Genomic DNA, 19,889 nt, shown 5'->3' on the forward strand with positions numbered 1-19,889 from the left:
GCTGGCTCATGGTTTTGGATAGAGTTCCTTTTTTGCTGTAAAATACATTTAAGATAATTGCAGAAAGTAAATAAAAACAGATGTCTCTAATCAGAATTGAAATACTGGCTATTTCATATGAGCCAATGGTGACCACAGGTTTCAGGTTACTTTTTATTTGAACTGAACTTTTGATTCCTAGATATTGGTGCTAAACCTGTTTGATTTCAGAGCATTGAAATATAAATGTTTCTTCAAAATTATTCATGCTCAGAACTCTTGAAACTTTCTTGGTGTGGTACTAGAGCAGCACAATTCAAATCATTAAGAGAGCTGCAGAGATTGTTTTGAGCCATTAAACATTGTTGGTAAACTGTTGTGTGTCACTTCCTCTAGATGTAATGGTTCTCTTCTGAAAGATAAAAAATATTTTAAACGTTTTGATGACTGAGAAATTGTCTCCTCATATTTCTAAAATACATGAATGAAACACAGTTTTCATCAAGTGGAATGATTATCGTGACTAACTGTACGATGAGAGTAAAAGAAGGGCTGTTGACATCTGCATGTGCTTCTGCTGCTCAATTGTATCAAGTGATTGTCAGTTGAATTATATTTTTTAGGTAACTTTTAGACATGATTCTTCAACAGTGGAAGTGCAGGATGACCACATAAAGGGTCCCTTAAAGGTAATAAATTTGTATTGTGTCTTCCTAACACTTTGAAAAGCATTCTTTTTCAGTACTTGACATAAATGTGTATATGCAGTATGGGGTGAAAGTGGAATGTTCAATTTATTACACAGGCCAGATAGGATCACGAAGCATAAAAGGTAGTGCAGCAAAGCTAGAGATAGTACACTCTTCATGTTAACTTTTTCCTTTGTAGTTAAAGGGGATGCAGCATACAGGCTGATGCAAGCCTCTGTTCTTTTTGGCCTTAAAGCTATAAGTTTGGCTGTCTCTGATTTTTAGTCACTGTTGCTTTGGAAAACTCAGCTGGAAGATTTGATGGGCAAGCTCTTATACAAGAGAATGACATCACTCAGATTGGTTCTTGTTCCCCACCTGCTGGCAGGAAATAATCAGCTCAGTTAGTTTGCTTACTTTAGAGGAATGAAAGAAAGAAGTTTTGAGGGATACAAATATATTCTGGAATATATATGCTGGAAAAGTATGGTATATTTAACATAGAAATAGGTTAGAAATTAACTCTGCTAAATACAAAGTGCTAACTTCATTGCCTGTTTTAGAAGCTCTCAAGTGCTAAGTGGCTTTTGTATTTTAGGTAGGAACTGTTGTGGAAGTGAAGAATCCAGATGGAACATACCAGGAAGCAGTTATCAACAAATTAACAGATGCAAGCTGGTACACTGTAGGTAAGAGAAGGAGTTATGTACTTAAATAAAACTCATGACTTAAAAATAAGCCTGGGACCTGGACATGTCTTAAGCACGGTGACAGATGTTCTTTGGAGATGCTTAGGTATTCAAAGTTTGTATTAAAAGAAACCCAAACTAAACTACTTATTTTGTGTTTTTATAAGAAACTGTACCCCTCACAATGCAAAATTAGGACCCCAAATAAAGACCTAGTGAATTGCTCTGTAATTGGTAACTGCTGATATTAAATATACTATTGCTAAACATTCTGAAGCAAAGCATCCTGTCATACTTCCTTAAAAATGAAAAAGAAGTGCTTTTAAAGCACAAGTTGCAATACTTAAGTAGGATTTCGTTGTTTTGAAATACTTGGGGTTGTTATTGATGAAGTGATGTTGAACAACCAGGGAAAGACTAACCTTCCCTAGTCATAGTCCTTCTAGAAAGGAAAAGAGCTGCAAGTTTAGATAAGACCTTCCAGATAAGTGTTGCAGAAAATATATTTTCTTTTTGGAGAGAGGTAGAATGTATGAGTAAAGGAGAGACCAGGAGAGGATGGGGTGAAACATGAGGTATAAAGACAAGAATTAACATTATAAATAATGTTTTGGTAATTAATGTAGAAATTAATCAGATACAACAGCTTTTAAGAGCAAAATGGTATAGCTAGTGTTAGAACTATGTTGTATGTATATGTTTATGCTTCTGAGAAGGTGTATGATTAGCAGTTCACAAGAAGAGTAAGATAGGAGTCCATCCAGATTAAATTTTGAAGGTAGGTGTCATGGAGTCGCAGTCTGTAAATCAAAGTAGATGTCTATCAAAAATCCTGAACTTGAGAACTAGGAAGAGGAGATATAAGAGTTGAGATTGAAAACCATATTTTGTAGATAAAAGTGGACAAAAGCATGTTGACCTTGCAGAATCAGTAAAAGTAAAGCAGCTGCTGGCTGTGTAATGCAGTTTGAGAGAGAAGTGACTCTAGCAGTGGATGATTAGAATAATCTTTGTCAGGAGGGTGAGTGGAATGAGACTGAAATTATCTTTACAGACAGTGATGACTTTGCAGATCTGAGTGAAAGTCCTAACTTCAAGGGTTAGTTGCCATGTATCAGATTTCAGAATTAGCCACATCCTAACCAGCAGAGTTATCTAATGTTGTCCCAGCACTTGTTGAGAAGTATCTACTTACTTGTATTGTTAATGATTTTGTGAATAAAATTACTATGATTTGGTCAAAAACTTTGTGAAGGGACAGATAGATCTTAAGTAGTACCTTTCCAGAAGTTGTTATTTAAGACCATTTATGCCACTGCAGCAGTAGCATGCAGAATTTAGAGTAATAACCGTTTTGGAGCTGCTTGAGAACTCTTTTATCACTAAAGTATGGACAAGGTTGCTTTAAGAGCATCCCTGTCTGTCTTATATTCATAAGGTGTTATTTCAATAGAAATTGTACATCACTTTGTTTATATGTCTTGTTTGATGCTACTACTTTCCTACCAAAGGAAGACAGGAACTAAATTAAATTAAAAAAATCCCAACTGGTATAACCTTTAAAATTTGTATAGCACAGTTATATAAATACATGAAGTGTCCGTACTTTATTTGCCTGTCCTATAAAAATTCCTCAAAAAGCTCAAAAGTATTCCAATCCTGGTAAACAGATACTCTTTTGTCATTCATATAAATTAATCAAATTTAAGTGGTATTGTTAACATTTAACTTTGTTTACTGTGAAGGAAAAAAAACAACCATAGGATTGTTTGCTTTACTAAATATGCAGAATTGTGCATGTTCAAAACTAGTCTTATCCTCACCTGCACTTTTTCCGTCATTACATTGCTTTTTCTCAGAATTCAAAGTGGTTTTATTTGCATTAAGTTTCCTCTTTTCTCCTTTTCCGTGCAGTTTCAGAGTAGGTGTTTTTAAATGCATTACACTCCTGTATGTCTGTTCAGTAGGTTGTTTTGAGGATGTTTGATTAGATCAGTAGGTTGTTTTGAGGATGTTCATATAGATCATATGCATTACAGCCGTATGTGCTATGCTGGCCATACAAGTCTTTCAGGAAGGTGAAGCTTTTCCTCTGAATGTGTTAATGTTATGGAACAAGATTAAGAATCTCTCTGGCAAGGAAGAGGCCGCAAGCAGATTACCATGTAGGATACATAACGTGTCTACCTGCCTAGCTCTGAATAGGTTTACCTCTGTTGTAGTCAGCTTATCCCTTGAAGTGGATAGATTTTTTTTTTTTTTTTATTTTTAATCTCTCATTACGTAAGGAGGACTGTTATGTTAATTAACACAAACTGAATTAGGAACCTACTGCCTTCTACTTCATTTAACTGGGGGGGGGGCTTAATTAGGAACATTTGAGATGCAGCTCCAGATCTATGTGTTTTCTTGTGCAGTTCTTGCCTTTGATACTTTTCAACAAATTTTGAAGTGACAGATGTGCATCTATAACTGAAATTTTATCACTAAACAGTACTCAACAATTACTGTACTATAAAACACAGACTGGCGAATGGTAGTCACAAGGGGAAGTTTGTTCATCAACAGTACTGAACTTAAAATGAAAATTTGTCAGAACTAGGTAAAAGTTACTTTCATATCAAATAAATCTCATATCAAATCTCATATCAAATTATATCAATAATTTTGATATACCTTGTTGCTTTTTGTATTTTTTTATTTCAATTACTAGATGTTGAAAATAGAGTATGGCACCTACTATCTGAAAGTCAGACATGGTTGAAATCTCTCCAGTCTTGCCAGGAATCTTTTGCCGGTTTACAGCCATTCTCCTAATACTGTTATTTTGACTCCTGTTTGTGAAAGCGTTTACATATTTTTAGTTTTGTACCACATGATTGAATTCTGATGAGGCTGACAGAATCAGGCTCGGCAGTACTGTTGATGGGCAGAAGAGAAGATTTGAAGGAAGGTGAAAGAGACATGTTAAGGAATTACCGAAACTTTTAACTTTTAATGTAATATTTGAATCTACTCTTGGGGTTATTTCCCTTCCCACAAAAGTCTTAAAGGTCACTGCAGTGTGGGGACAAGAATATAATTGTTATCACTGTTGGGGAAGGGAGAGGAGGTCAGTTCTTGTCTCACTGAACAATGCAAGCATAGCCCAAGAGTTAAAACACATCACCAGGTTTTCATCTGTTAAGTACCTGTAGAAGACTTGACAAAACCTTACTTTTTACATGATCAGTTTACCAGCTTCTGAAGATCCCACCTTGAATACGTGCGCTGCATTTCAGGATTCAAAAGGGTAAAGTATGTAGCTGAAGCCAACTGTATTATGAACTTGTTTCCAGTTGACCTAGTGATAGTAGGGGTAGTGGAAAGTCTGGAAACTGGGAGTTCCACAGTTCTCTCACTACAGCTGGTTTTGATGATTGTCTGCACTTTAACAATTGTCATCTTCCTTAGGCTGATATCACTGTTGTTTTATAGCATAGTTGAATGAAGTCAATAGAGAAAGATGTTGAACTTTCATATAACAGTAAACTGTAACTTTTTTCTCAAAATATGCATTTATGTTTCCTCATAGTTAGCATAGCTTCCATTTGAATATTGTAGGAATTCTGGTTATCCAATAAGTTCTGTATAAATAGAAAATGCTTGAAGAATAGTTTTTCAATTCTAGCTTGTGTTGATTGTTAATTTTATGTCCTGATCCATTAATTGTCTGCTCAACTATTGATTGCTTAATATTCCGTTTAACATATGCCAGGATGGAGTAGCTGTGGTGAGACAGCAGCTTGTGTATTTGGTCGATCTGTGCAAATGCTTTACTGGATATCCAGCAGTATCCAGGCACAGCTTTGTTTTAAGGACTGGCTTCAGGAATATATATTTCATTCTTTCTGACACCTAAATCAGTCACTTACTGATATCCTTATTTTTTTTATTTTTTTTTTCTTGCCTTTCTTCATACCTGCTGACAGTGTTTGATGATGGTGATGAGAAGACTCTTAGACGCTCTTCGCTGTGTTTAAAAGGAGAAAGACATTTTGCTGAAAGCGAGGTAACTTAAGAATTTTTTTATACAACTTTTCATTTAGAAAAACTTAAAATTTATATTTTTAGTACCTCTGTCTTCAGTATGTTATATACATCCATGCTGCTAAAACTGGGGATTATGTAAAATACAGTCTACGGGGTCTGGCTTATTGTTTTTTAAAATCAAGAAATACAAGTAAATTTCACCAAATTGTGTAAGTTAAGAAACAAAATCAGCATTTCATATTTTCAATTTTTATGTTATTAATGGTCACATAAAACCATATATTCTAGGTCACTCAAAAGACTGCGATCACACAACTACTTTGTTTTATATAAAAAAATTACCTGTATGTATTCATTGGAAAAAAATCAAAACGTGATACATGGAAAAAATTAATGTATATCTTTGGACATAATTAAGTTCTGCTGGATTTTAGGTAGATGATCAAGTCTAAATTTTAATAGCTGATAAACTTGAAAGATCAGTACTTTTCTTTTAAAAGGCAAACTATTAGTTGCTGTTACCCGTTAATTTGAAGACAGTTACCAGTATTTTGAAGCTGGTTCATGTCTTAAAGGTGACTTGCATATTAAAAGTATGTAGATGTTTGTAGCAAATTTCAAATAGCTGAAATTTCAGAATGAGGGTTATTCCTTCTTATTATGTAAGACAGTCTGGACTGATGGGCAGATTTATGTAAACATGTTCGCTTATTGGAAAGCTACTGAAGACAGGTGGTTTTTTGCTCTACATAAATACGCTTTATTATTGTAGTCAGCTGAGCTTGTTGCCTGCTTACTGCATTCTTGTGAAGGTTCAGATACCTTCTAGAATCCTAAATCAGGATTACATACATGTAAAAAGCAGGGCCTAATTAGATGCCTAAATCTGGATTCAGATATAAATACCATAATTTTAAAAATGGTGTTGTTCCTTTGATTATCTTTTTGTTATTAATGATCAGCACTCCTGAAAATTAAATTGCTTATGTTCCATAAATACTATTTTAATGTGGCTTCAGAAGTATTACTTTATAGTAAGCAAGTTGAAAATTTTAGTCTATATATATTGCTTTGTGACCTGTTCGGCTGAACAAGAGTATTTTCAGATTATTTTGTCAGATTCAAAGAAACCTTACATTCAGGTGACTCCTACTTAGTATTTTATCATCAATTCTTATTGTCTTAGCTTTTGATGTCTTGCCAAAAGTCACTAATATGCAATTCATTGTCACAAGCACTCAATGAAACGCATGTTGTGCATTTCTAATCACCTCGTGTTTGCATAGCTACTCAGCAGGGAAAATTGCATCTCTGGTTTCTTCTGTAATTAGACCAGTGCCACACGATTGTCTTGTTCTTATGTTGCTTTAGCTTCATCTCTGAATTCCCAAGCGTGTGGATCTTTTAGGGTGTCCACCACACTTGGAAGTAAGCATGCATTTACTTTTAAGATTTAAAAAGCCACTTTTATTGTCTGTATGTCCAGCTCTGTCTGACATGGAATACTTTTGGGGTTCTTGTTGGTGTTTCACATTTAAAAATTCAGACATGACTCAAAAGTGTAATTCAGAGGACCATGTTTACTTTGGAAGGCTTTTGCCTTCTTTCAAAGAACAAGAATAAGTGCCTGTACAAAAAACTCTGTGTACAAGGAGCCTTCAAATTTGGAATGCTTATAATTTAAACAGATAACAGCAGTTTTAGGGAAAGAAGATACCGCATATCCGTGAAGTCCTTCTGTTGATGCTTTAGCATTCTCCCTGAACAGAGAAAGTTCTTTCTTTCACTCCTTCTCTTTTTGTTCTGATGTTAATATAGTATGAATTAGTACCCTCTCAAATATATTGATATTTGATAGCAACCTCTTTAAAATTGTTTTAGAATCTTTCTCTGCCATATCAAATTATGAATTACTAACAAAAATACAATTAACTTGTCATGTTTGCTGCTACTGTGTTATCTTGCAGTTTCATTTCATAGGAGACCTTTGTTCATTTATAAATAGATGATTGGGTGTTCAGTCTGATGATAGGACAGGCAGGAAATCCGTTCTGTAGAGATGGAGTATCTCAGGTCAGCAGAATACCTGATACTTAATTCTCTGTGTTTGAATGGTCCAAAGGCAGGACTTCTGGGAAGAATTGTCTATGTGTGTTGGATAAAAGTTAATTATTCGGAGGTGGGGAGAAAGTGTGGAAGAAAACTCAAAAAACCCCACATTACTTTTTAAATTTAAAGCAGTGATGTCTCTGCTGTACTTCTGTATTTCTTTTGTAATGAGAAAGTCTCTCTACTGACAAAAATTACTTTAACCAGATTATACAAAGTTACGGTTTGGAGAATAACTTATGCCAGGTTTTTTATATGTGTATCTATATTATTTTGTTATTTCAACAGACATTAGATCAGCTTCCACTCACAAATCCTGAACACTTTGGGACTCCTGTTATAGGAAAGAAAACAAACAGAGGAAGGAGATCCAATCATATGTAAGTTTAACATCTTTGTATCTGTGTTGTCTGTATTCAATTCTGAAGCTTTCAGTGTGTGCGGAGTTTTATTATTTTATTAGTCCAGGCTTCTCTTGTTCAAAAACCCGGAAGCTATATGTAAAATGTTGTTTAGCACTCAGACTGAAAGTCAAGTTTTACGTGTGTTGTTGCATGCAAGAATTACAAGAAGTCTTCAGGTAATCAATGTTTAGAGTAGTACCAGGTATAGGCAGGAGGTTTTTTCTTGTTTTTGTTTTTTAAGTATAAAAAAAGAAAGTGGCTTACCAAGTGGTAATGTGTTTTTAAGCTGTGTTCAGAAGCTTCTCTGTAGTAGAATATTAGTATTATAAGTGTGTTGGACTCAAACTAAAACCATTGCAATGCAGTCTTTGTCCAGCTGATAGGAAATCTTTGTAGAAGCTACCAGAATCCTCATGTAGACCTTTAGTTTCTCACTGCAAGGTCTCTGAAGAGCTTTTAGAAATAAGATAACGGTATTATGGTTTGCAGCAAAGCTTATTGATAGAGAAACAAAGTTCAAGAGTAGTGACTTGATTTCCTAGGTGCCAAAATTCTTGTTGGTTGTGAAGTTGAAAAACAGTGTTAAATACTCCATCAACTCTTCTTCTTTGATATTTGTACATGGAGTTGTTTTTGTGGTTATTTTTGGGGGAGGGCAGGATGTTTGGTTTTGGGTTTTTGTTTTTAAATCTTGAGGTGGTGTGGCTTGGGTTACCCGTTCATGCTCTCTATCTTTTTGACAGCTTGAAATAAATATTGTCCTGTATATGTAGAGGTATTATGAATTTAGTCAATTATTGATTTACTAATTTGTGATGTATTGAAGGAAAAAGATGGACAGCAATGGCATATACCACAGAGAATGCGATTGCAGCATCCTTGGTGTCTGTGACTTGGTTGTTGTCTTCTCTGTTTCCCTAACTGTACCGGACATTATTATGGCAGAAACAACACACTTTATCTTATGATTAGTACTGAATGAAATGAGTGAAAAGACAAATTGCAAAGATAGTGGTATAACTGAGCTAGGTTGCAGTCTCTCTAAAATAGTCCTGTCTTGCTTTCTAGTCCTTGACGTTTTTCTCTTCCCACAAGAGATTCTCAAACCCCAGAAAGCATCTTTAATACTGTATTTTAAAAGAAATCACTACTTATAAAAAGGATGTGGGGGGAAAAAAACCTAATGCTTTATCAGCTCTTCAAATGATGACATAAAATTAGGGTGGAGAAAAGGAAACATAGTTCACCTAAGACTGTACATTAGCTGTCTTCTGTTACACAAATGCTAACTGTGAGTCTTCTGCTAATATCAAACTTTGTAATCAAAGGTCGTTATGTGAAAAATGGAAGATAGCTTTTAAAATTCGGCTCCTTGTCGTTGAACACACTGTATTTTCTGAGAATTAACCTTCAAAGTGACTATTAAAATGTAAAAATATATCTAGAGAGAGTCAGGAGTGCTGATTTTTTATTTCTATTTTTTTTTATCAGTTGCAGGTAATCTTGGTTGAAGTAGTTCTGTACATTTAGACTCCCCCATAAGGTTAAAAACAGGTGCAACTTTGTACTGGAACAGTCAAAATAAAGAGCCAGAACCTTTTTTAATCAAAATGTATTTGCACCTTTGCCTATCTACTTACATTCCAACACTTCATTCAATGTGAAATTGAAGCAGTCATTGAAATGCTTCACTGCACATCTTTAAAGAACTCTTTCAGGATAAATAGACTTCTTTTTCTCTTTGCTATTCATCTTCATAGCTGATGTTTCTTCTTCAGAGATGATTCCTCTCTCAAAATAGCTTCTTATTTTCTATGGCTGTTAAAGTAAAAGCATAGAGAGATTAAGAGGAAAAACAAAATAGTTTAGCTTAATGTTGGTCCAAAACTACAACTACAACAGAGTTTTTGAGCAGTGCTTCACTAGGGCAACTTTCTTTTCATCTCCTGACAGTGCATTTCTATTCCTCCATGTGGATGCATGGTGGTGTTTTGCTTGGATTTTGCATGTATTACATGTAGATGTGTGTAGTGGTTTAATCCCAGCCAGCAACTAGGACCATGCAGCCTCTCACTCACCTCTTTTCCCCCACAGAAGGGTAGGGAGAAGGGGGAGAAAAGGAGGTGAAAGGGTAAAAAACCCCATGGGTTGAAATAAAGACGGTTTAATAGAACAATAACAGCAAAGGAAAATAACAATAATAATAATAGTAATGGTAAAAGAGTATACAAGACACAAGTTACTCTCACCAGCATGGTGAATTAATTTCCCAGCCAGGCTGGAGCAGTCATCACAGGTTACACACACCCCTGGCCAACACACACACACTCACCCTGGCCAACCACAATTTATATACCAAGCATGATGTCTATGGTACAGAATTTTCCATTGGCCATTTTATTGGCTGAAAAAAGCCCTTGACTAAACCAATATGCATTATTGACATTCCTTTCATGCCAAATCTGAAACACAGCAACCACTAGAAAGAATAAACCCTATCTCAACTGAAACTAGGACAATGTGCATTTCTGAGTTTGTAATGTTTGAGTTGTTATTATAATATCTTTATAAATATGTCTATTCATTTCTATCATGAAACACTTAACAGGCAATTCAAGTCACTGTTACTTATGCCTCTTTGACAATTGGCTTTGGATGTCCTGTAATTATAACAGGCAAGTTTTGAATAGTTGAGTTTTAAGTCTTTCTCTGTTGTTTAGTCCTGAAGAAGAATCTTCATCCTCTTCCAGCGATGAAGATGAAGATGATAGGAAACAAAGTGATGAGTTATTAGGAAAAGTTGTGTGCGTGGACTGCTTCAGTGTGGATAAAAAGAAAGCGCTGTGGTTTCCAGCCTTGGTAAGAGTTTCATCTTTATTTTAATTTTGTAAAGTTTCATTCATTTTCTAAGCACTGAAGAAAAGTGGTTGTTTTCTTGTTTTGCTTTTAATTTTTGGTGGATTAATCTATATTTTTATTAGAATTTAATGTTTCTTCAAATCAGACTATATCATAATAGTCAAATGAAATATTATATGTGTAAATATATTTGTTTACAAAAAGTGATTGCTGACATGGCTTTAGGTTTTCCAAACAGCCAGAGCTTGTTGACCTAATTCCACCTCAACAGTGTGTGTAGTACCATTGAACTAAAATTTCAGGGCTTTTTTCCTAGGCTATAGCATGTCATTTTTCTGAACTACCCAGTTTTATCAAGGAAGAAATTATAATGAAGTACAAAGAGAGGGGAAGCTTAGTGATTACATAGATATTATTTTTCTAGGTTCAATATAAACACGCTTGAGAATAAAATCAAATGTTTGGAGTTTTTTTGTTGCTATGGCAGTTAGTAGAGAATTGCCAATAAATTTCCTTTAAAATAACATTATAGTCTTTTAGTACAAATATTTTCTTTCTTTATTCTGGTTTAAAGTAACTTTTTTACAAATCAACTTGTAACAAAATATCACTGTTAGTCTTAAGGATTGCATATAGACTGACTAATACATTTGGAAATTAACATACTTCTATATGTGGTGCTGTCTAGTACCATGCTTTTTAATTTTTATTTTATTATTAGTAGTAAATATTTGAATCATTTCTCCCTGTCAATGAAAGCTTAAAACATCTAGTTTCAGGAAGAATAGTGGTCTGCTTTTGGAAAGACTCCATACAGTAACATTTAACTGTTCTTAATGTGTACAGTAGCTCACAGTTGCAACTTTTTACTTGTCACCTCCTGTGTCGTGTAATGCAGTCCAGCAGCTTTCCAGCAGGACTTCTTTTGGAAAGAAAATGATAGAGAATATGTCATGGAAGTCTTTTTTTCAAGAAGGGAGAGGGTGGAATATACAGCAAGGAGACACCATGTTAATGACAGATAGCTTTAAGAGAGGTTTTCAGTAATAGATAAGAAAATAGAGCTATTTCTTTATTGAAAGCTGTCATCAAGATTTATGTAATATTGCCAACCTCACAGTTGTGCTCTGAGAAGTGGTCAGTTAGACTGGTTTGGGCTATTTTATGTCACGCTGCTGGGTTAGCCCTTCTGGTCATGCACACGACAGATAGCAGTTTCTGTGGCAGCCTTTCTGTAAGGTATTGGACTTGTATGTGACTAATGTAGTGTTGCTTGGGGTAGCTGTGGGTCAGACCTTGAAGATTAACTGAATTGTTGCTTATGCTCTCAAGTTGTATTAAAGATACAGGCTGTTATTTCTTTGCCTTTTGTTTGGAGATCGGAATAGCTCATTCTTCATGGAAAGCTTCCTGCAGTGAATGAGAAGCAGTAGGGGGATAAAGTTTGAGGGTGGAGCTCGTTAACTCTGAAATAGCTTATCCTAGATTAACTGTTATTTTAGTAATCAGGTTTATAGCTCTGCAAATAAACATATTGCATTTAACCTGAAAGGTTGTGCCAAAGAATAGATTTATGCACCAAATAGCTTGCTTTTTTTTTAATCCCTTCTCCTGTAGCTGTGCCTCTCCATTCTTTTACCTTGTAAGCAAGTTGCATCTATTATATCAACAGTCATTTTATCTTATTACTGATAATTTTTGCTTTAACTTTATATTATGCTAATTGTAATTATGAATAATAAAATGAAAATTCAAGTTTAATATGCTGAAGAATTTGTATCCCAGAATTACTTTTTTATTATCTATATTGTGTACAGATACACTTTGTGTATAAGCACAAAGCACATTGTGCAAGTATATTATGTGAAAAGAAGTTCAGGGATTAGTCTAAGCCTTTACAGCAAATAACAGTTAAGATTAGTTGTTGAAACTGATTACTTTGGATATCAGTCCTATAACCAGATAGCCTGGCACTTATAAATGTAAAACTGTCTAAATTTTGTAAAAATTATTCTGAGGACTCAGTGATTGACTACATTGTTTTAATCCTACATTCATGGGGTGTGGTGTTTCTTCAGTTTTTTTTGTTTGTTTGTTTTGTTCTGTTTCGTTTGGCTGGTTTTTTTGTTGGTTTGGTTTGGTTTTGTTGTGTTGCGTTTTTTTGGGGAGGGTGGGTGGGTTGAGAGCAATGGCTAATTGTAATTGTAAAAAGGCCTGGCCATTGCTCCTTATGTCAGAGATTGTGATTTAGTAAGCCTTATAACATTGCTTAGTTTTAATGTGTACTTAAAGGCTTTTGGAAGGTGCAGTGAGGAAATCTGCTTGCAGCATTTTCAGAAAATTGAGTTTACATAGGATCATCTCTCTTGTCCTCCTGTGACTCTAGTGGAGTTTGTTTTGCTAGGAAATCAAGAAAACTTGATTCAGGCAAAATTGAAGTGATGTTGCTTGATCTAAAGACACTAGATGAGATTGTGGTAAGCTGTTTTCCAGCCTCTGAATGGATTTCTGGCTGCTAAAATCTTGATGCTTCTGGAAAACCAATAGCTAAAACCAGAAGGGCCTTTCTCCATCTTTACAGAGCTAGGAGATTGCACCTGTCTGTTTCAAATAGGGGGATAATCACCGTCTTTCACCCTGATATTAAAACACTGTTGCAAACTATATCTCAAACTGCATTTTAATTAGTAAGTTGTAGTTTTGTGAAGTAATTTCTTTGGAGACTGCACAATGCATTGAATTTAGAGACTTAGGCTGTTAAGTTTTATTTTTCTTGAGAAACATGTTTAGCCTATGCTCTGTGATACACAACAACTCTGTTTCCAAATCAGGTGGAGCTTTTGGCTTTACCTTCTAAAATGCTACATGTCTGGTGACCTATGTAAGGAGGAAGAACAATGTTTGTCATGCAGTATCTTTGTGAGTTTGGTGGAAAAAGTAAGACTGAAAGCAGTTGGTATAAGAGAAGAGGTATTTAGCAGGGCTAAATTAGGGCTGCAGTCATTTGCTGCTCCTTGAGGTTTCATAGGAGCCAGAATTTTCTTAACTTTCAGGGAACTACACATGTTGTGAAAGAAGAGAGATGAGCGATGGAGAGGGTTGCTTTTCTGTTCTGTAACTCTGGAAATTTAATATGTACTTTAAAAATTAAATTAATGCAGTTTTTTAACTAGTGACTTGTATACTGGTTTAACAAGACTTGAATAGCTTTTAAAATTGCAACAAATAATTAATATGTTGTCTCAGTGATAAACTTGATTAGTCTACTTCTTGAATTAAAGAACCTATCATAATACTGGTACTGGAGGCACTCTCCTAGGTAGGTAACTTACGAATCATCCATTATAAAATTGCATTTCATAAATCCTGTATGCCTTTGTTTTTGAAAATGTGTGTGATTGCATCCTTGCAATTTCTGGAAGTTTTTCAGAAGAGGTCCCTAACTCAGGTGGCAGTACTTGGTGGAAGTTCTGTCTTTTTAGGATGAGGAGTAGAATAAGCTGTAGCAGCATGACAGGTACTTAACTTTTGCAAGAATGCTGTTCTTACTTATGTCTCTGGCAGCAGCTGTCAGTTCCCTCCAGGAAGCAAGCATGAACTCATACATTCAGTAATTTCAGGAGGTCATCACTCCTGTGTTTTGAGGGATCTCAGTTGCTCTCATGTCAGTGGTGTTGAAGAGGAATGAGCTCAAGAGGTTTTTGAGAAGCATTGGTATATACTATTACTCTCTTGTTTTTATTTCTTCTCTCTAAACTTCGTATTTGTACTGTCTTTGCAGGTGGTTTGTCCAGATTGTAGTGATGATATTGCAGTGAAAAAAGACAATATTCTCGTTCGCTCTTTCAAGGATGGCAAATTGTGAGTAGGAATGTAGAGACTGATAATAGAATGAAATCTGTACCAGTCAGGTGAAATATAGTATGAGATGTGCTGGGTAAAGCATTAATAACATCACTAAGCTCAGTAAGTTTCTGCCAAGATTTTTCTAATGTTCAGAAAACTTTTAGCCTACATTGTGATGAAATTAGCCTTGAGCTTTGTTATTATTAATAATGGGATGCATAAATCTGTCTTGTCTTAGTTTTAATTCCATTGTTACAGTGATGGCAAACAAAGCAGTATTTCATGACTTTGAGAATGGCCCTGAGAGTCTTTCCAGCTCTGGCTGGAATAGAGCACTGCTTTCCAGACATGTGGCCATAAGCTTATCCAGCTATAGAAAGGGGTGGGTGGGGGTGGGTGTGCATGCACGTACACCACATGCACACACAGAAATTCTTTTTCTGAGGTAGTAAGGCATATGTTTATCTCAGTCTAGGCTACAACTGCATATTATCATGTTCTTTGAAAAGAGCTGTAGTACTACTTGAAGTAGGAACGAAAATAGAGAAACGTAGAAAACCAGGCTGTATGGTATTTGTGATAGAATAAGGAGCTTTGTGTTCTTAAACTCATGTTGGTCGGGGCAGGGGAGTTGATGGATGACAATAGAATTCTTTTTTCTAGGTTTTAGTTTTAGTTTAAAAAGTTGCAGCTATTTATTGTGCTTGGTTCAATTTAACAATGCTTTTGCAGAAAGGATATTGAAATATTTAACAGTTTAATTACTTACTAAGTCTGATGTATTGCTTTACCATTTGATAGTTATTCAGGCATCAATACACGTCACTGGAGAAACACACATAAGCATGTGCCCACACAAGCACATACCTCCCACCCCCCAAATCTGCAGTTCAGATTTGCTTCCCTGGATATAGCCACAGTAGAAATTAAAAAGTGATTTGTTCTTTCAATTTGGAAGTCTTTCATTTCATACTGACAGTTTATACTAATACTCATGTATGTTTTAAGCAAGGCAGGGTTTTGCTGTTTGTGAGTGAATAGTTACTTGCTGAATTAACACAAGGTTTTTGTTAAGTAGTATGTATTTGGGAGATTCCAGAAACTACCTATTAGTGCAAGAAGAATGCTTTCTTTAATATGCAGTGAATGCATATGGGTGATCTAACCAAATTAATGTAGACGTTTTGTTTATAATCCACTAGCTGACTAATACTGTACCAGACTAACACTATAGAAATATCAAGATATAATTCATATGCTTCTTCTGTATGTTTAGTAAGTGTGTTATAGTCTTAGTGACAGCTCTGTATTACACTGTTAATTTGGCTTTAAAATATTTAAAAATATTATTTTTCTTTTTTACACTGTAAAATCATCTAGCGTTTCTGTGCCAAGAAAAGATGTTCGGGAGATTAGTGAAACTTCACCAAAGCCTGACGCTTTGTTAAAACAAGGTAAAAATAACTGTCTGTGAGAAAACACATGTGCACGTATTTACTTTGTTATGTAAATTGGAACAAACTTACGGTAGATTGGTTCATGTCTTAAAAATGGTGAAATACAGGATCTTTTACTGTAGCTTAATATATTGAAGGAGAACACTTCTGAAAATCTAGAGGAACTTTTGTTTTAAAAAAAAACAACCCCAACCAAAAAAATCCCACCTGCAAATGACCATTCTGCCGCACTTGTTTTAAATGTAGACATGCCAAACAAAGGATATAATCATCCAGCGTACATTGGCTTTTTAGGTTATTTCCTATTCAGCGTTTTGCATTAGATCTTCATAGAGTTATTCTCACCATAGTACCCTTAATAGTTATAAGGAAGTTGCCTTTATGCACCCTCAAGAAACTGGAATTGTGGATTCATTTGAAAGTTTAAGTTTGTGTGATCAAACTGTTAGAATTAGCTTGGGCTTATTTCTTCTTCCTCCTCTTTCCTGTTCTATATATGTAAACCACAGTGTAAACCTGTGGGATAGGGGTTCTCTCAATTAAATTGTCACATGTGCCCTAATATAGGAGATCCCTATTTGTGTCTACAGACAGTAACATGGTAATAATCCTAATAATAGCTCTGAATAATTTGATGTGCAGAGAACACTAGGCCAGACAAATAAGGATGGACAACACGGGATTGTTGTTGACGTTCTTTGAATTTTGGGGGTAAAATTGTTAATTAGCAGTCTTCCCTTCTTCTTTTCGATTTAAACATTTGGTCAAACTGATACTTCCTGCTGTGCTAACAAATGCTGGTCCTTTTACAGCTTTTGACCAAGCCCTTGAATTCCGTAAAAACAGAACTGTTCCTAGTAACTGGAAAACAGAATTGAAAGAAGACAGCTCCAGCAGTGAAGCTGAAGAAGAGGAAGAGGATGAAAAAGAAAAAGAGGACAACAGCAGCGAGGAAGAGGCAAGTGAAGTTAGTACAGGGCACAGATACACAGCTGATAAAAATTAGCAAGACTGTAATGTTTAAGTAGGTGGTCTTAACATTTGGGAACATTTAACATGTTAACATAGGCAACATTATTGCCCCTCAGCTTTCAAAAATATTATTCAATAAAAATCAGTTAACGTGAATATATCAACTTTAAAATCTTAACAAATATCTTCGAGTCACTAAGCAAAAAACATGTAGTCAAATGACTGAGTCATTAAGGACTAGTGAAAAATAGAAATGAAAACTCAAAAGAAGATCCTGTTTTAGAATCTTTCCCATGCTGATCATAACGCAGTGGCAGAAGGGGTTGCGGTACCTACTAGGGACTGAGCAGGATGAAGAAGGGTAAATATTGGCATCTGCTGTCAATGCATATTGTTTTTTCTAAAAGAAAAAAAGTTCCCTTTACTTGTATTTGTATTTCTAAATGGAACTTACCTGCTAGCTGTTACAGGTCTGCCTGTCTTCTGACTGGGAAGAGCTAAAAAAACGTTTAAGGTGTTTCTGAAAAAGGACATGTGGTGCTTAAATTATTTTTGATAACTTTAAAACAAAGATCTCTTTCTGTTTGCTTTGAAAACATCACCAATTATGTCTTGCAACTGCATGTAAATCCAGACTGTCCTTTACTTTGCAAATGCTGTTTCAGTATTGGAAGGCAAAGTTTTGTGGTTTTTTTTTTACTTATGAAGAACTTCGGGTTTCTTAGGGTAATATTAATTCCTGGGCTATAATGTCATAGAATAGAATCATAGAATTGCTGAGGTTGGAAGGGACCTTTAAGATCATCGAGTCCAACCTTTAACCTACCCTGACAAAAGCCACTTCTAAACCATGTCCCTAAGTGCCCCATCTACCCTTTTTTTAAACACCTCCAGGGATGGTGAATCCACCACCTCCCTGGGCAGCCTATTCCAATGTTTAATAACCCTTTCAGTGAAAAAATGTTTCCTAATATCCAATCTAAACCTCCCCTGACAGAACTTGAACCCGTTTCCTCTCGTCCTATCACTTGTCACCAGGGAGAAGAGGTCAGCCCCCATCTCTCTACAACCTCCTCTCAGGTAGTTGTAGAGGGTGATGAGGTCTCCCCTCAGCCTCCTCTTCTCCAAGCTAAACATGCCCAGCTCCCTCAGTCGTTCTTCATAAGGTTTGTCCTCCAGACCCCTCACCAGCTTTGTAGCCCTTCTCTGGACACGCTCCAAACACCTCAATGTCCCTCTTGTAGCGAGGGGCCCAAAACTGAACGCAGTACTCGAGGTGGGGCCTCACCAGTGCCGAGTACAGGGAGATGATCGCTTCCCTAGTCCGGCTCACCACACTATTCCTGGTACAGGCTAGGATGCTGTTGGCCTTCTTGGCCACCTGGGCACACTGCTGGCTCATATTCAGCTGGCTGTCAACCAACACCCCCAGGTCCTTTTCTGCCGGGCTGCTTTCAAGCCACTCTGCCCCAATCCTGTAGCGCTGCATGGGGTTGTTGTGACCCAAGTGCAGGACCCGGCACTTGGCCTTGTTGAACCTCATACCATTGGTCTCAGCCCATCGGTCCAGCCTGTCCAGATCCCTCTGCAGAGCCAACCTACCCTCAAGCAGATCAACACGCCCGCCCAGTTTAGTGTCATCTGCGAACTTACTGAGGGTGCATTTGATCCCTTCATCCAGATCATTGATAAAGATCTGGATGAGATCTTTATCAATGGATAAAGAGATAAAGAGGACCGGCCCCAGCACCGAGCCCTGGGGGACACCACTTGTGACCGGACACCAACTGGATTTAACTCCATTTACCACCACTCTCTGGGCACGGCCATCCAGCCAGTTTTTTACCCAGCAAAGAGTACACCTGTCCAGGCCATGAGCAGCCAGTTTCTCCAGGAGAATGCTGTGGGAAACAGCGTCAAAAGCTTTGCAAAAATCCAAGTAGATAACATCCACAGCTTTTCCCTCATCCACTAAGTGGGTCACCTTATCATAGAAGGATATTAGGTTTGATAGGCATGACCTGCCCTTCACAAACCCATGCTGACTGGGCCTGATCACCCTGTTCTCCTGCATGTGCCGTGTAATGGCACTGAGGAGGATCTGTTCCATGACCTTTCCAGGCACCGAGGTCAGACTGACTGGCCTGTAGTTCCCCGGATCCTCCTTCCGGCCCTTCTTGTGGATGGGTGTCACATTTGCTAACCTCCAGTCAGCTGGGACCTCCCCGGTTGTCCAGGACTGCTCGTAAATGATGCAAAGTGGCCTGGCGAGCACTTCCGCCAGCTCTTTCAATACCCTTGGGTGGATCCCATCTGGCCCCATAGATTTGTGCACCTCCAGGTGCTGAAGCAGGTCCCTCACCGTTTCCCTTTGGATTACAGGGGCTTCATTCTGCTCCCCATCCCTGTCTTCTATCTCAGGGGGCTGGGTACTCAGGGAACAACTGGTCCTACTGCTGAAGACTGAGGCAAAGACTTCATTAAGTACCTCAGCCTTTTCCTCATCCTTGGTCACTATGTTGCCGGCCCCATCTACTAGAGGACAGAGATAATCCTTAGTCCTCTTCTTATTGCTAATAGATTTATAGAAACTTTTTTTGTTGTCCTTGACAACAGAAGCCAGGTTTAGTTCTAGCTGGGCTTTGGCCCTCCTGATTTTTTCCATACGTGTCAGTCATGTCCCAGATGGGTTTCCAGTTTGTAGTTCACTGTCACTGCAGATAAACAGTTGTTTGCCTTTCTATAATAATGCAGTGTGTTGTAGTGTGCAGAAGGGTGTAGTTTCCCTCCGTAGGTTGTCTTGCATCTGTTTTATTGTATGATATGACCGTGTTGATTTATTTTCCCCTTTGT

The 19,889-nt window shown here is 36.8% G+C and overlaps 1 protein-coding gene across 2 annotated transcripts in view; it reads left to right on the top strand.

Annotated features, from left to right (window-relative positions):
• Positions 1-19,889, top strand: part of ARID4B (AT-rich interaction domain 4B) — a 95,602-nt gene that overhangs the window by 35,082 nt on the left and 40,631 nt on the right. For both annotated transcript variants that reach the window (XM_054194113.1, XM_054194114.1), the window contains exons 4-11: positions 603-668; positions 1,267-1,357; positions 5,329-5,408; positions 7,787-7,878; positions 10,623-10,761; positions 14,543-14,622; positions 15,988-16,061; positions 16,877-17,022. In XM_054194113.1, coding sequence (XP_054050088.1) covers positions 603-668; positions 1,267-1,357; positions 5,329-5,408; positions 7,787-7,878; positions 10,623-10,761; positions 14,543-14,622; positions 15,988-16,061; positions 16,877-17,022 — 768 coding nt within the window. The remainder of the gene's footprint in view (positions 1-602; positions 669-1,266; positions 1,358-5,328; positions 5,409-7,786; positions 7,879-10,622; positions 10,762-14,542; positions 14,623-15,987; positions 16,062-16,876; positions 17,023-19,889) is intronic.

This window comes from Rissa tridactyla, chromosome 3 (assembly GCF_028500815.1).
Source record: "Rissa tridactyla isolate bRisTri1 chromosome 3, bRisTri1.patW.cur.20221130, whole genome shotgun sequence".
Taxonomy (NCBI): domain Eukaryota; kingdom Metazoa; phylum Chordata; class Aves; order Charadriiformes; family Laridae; genus Rissa; species Rissa tridactyla.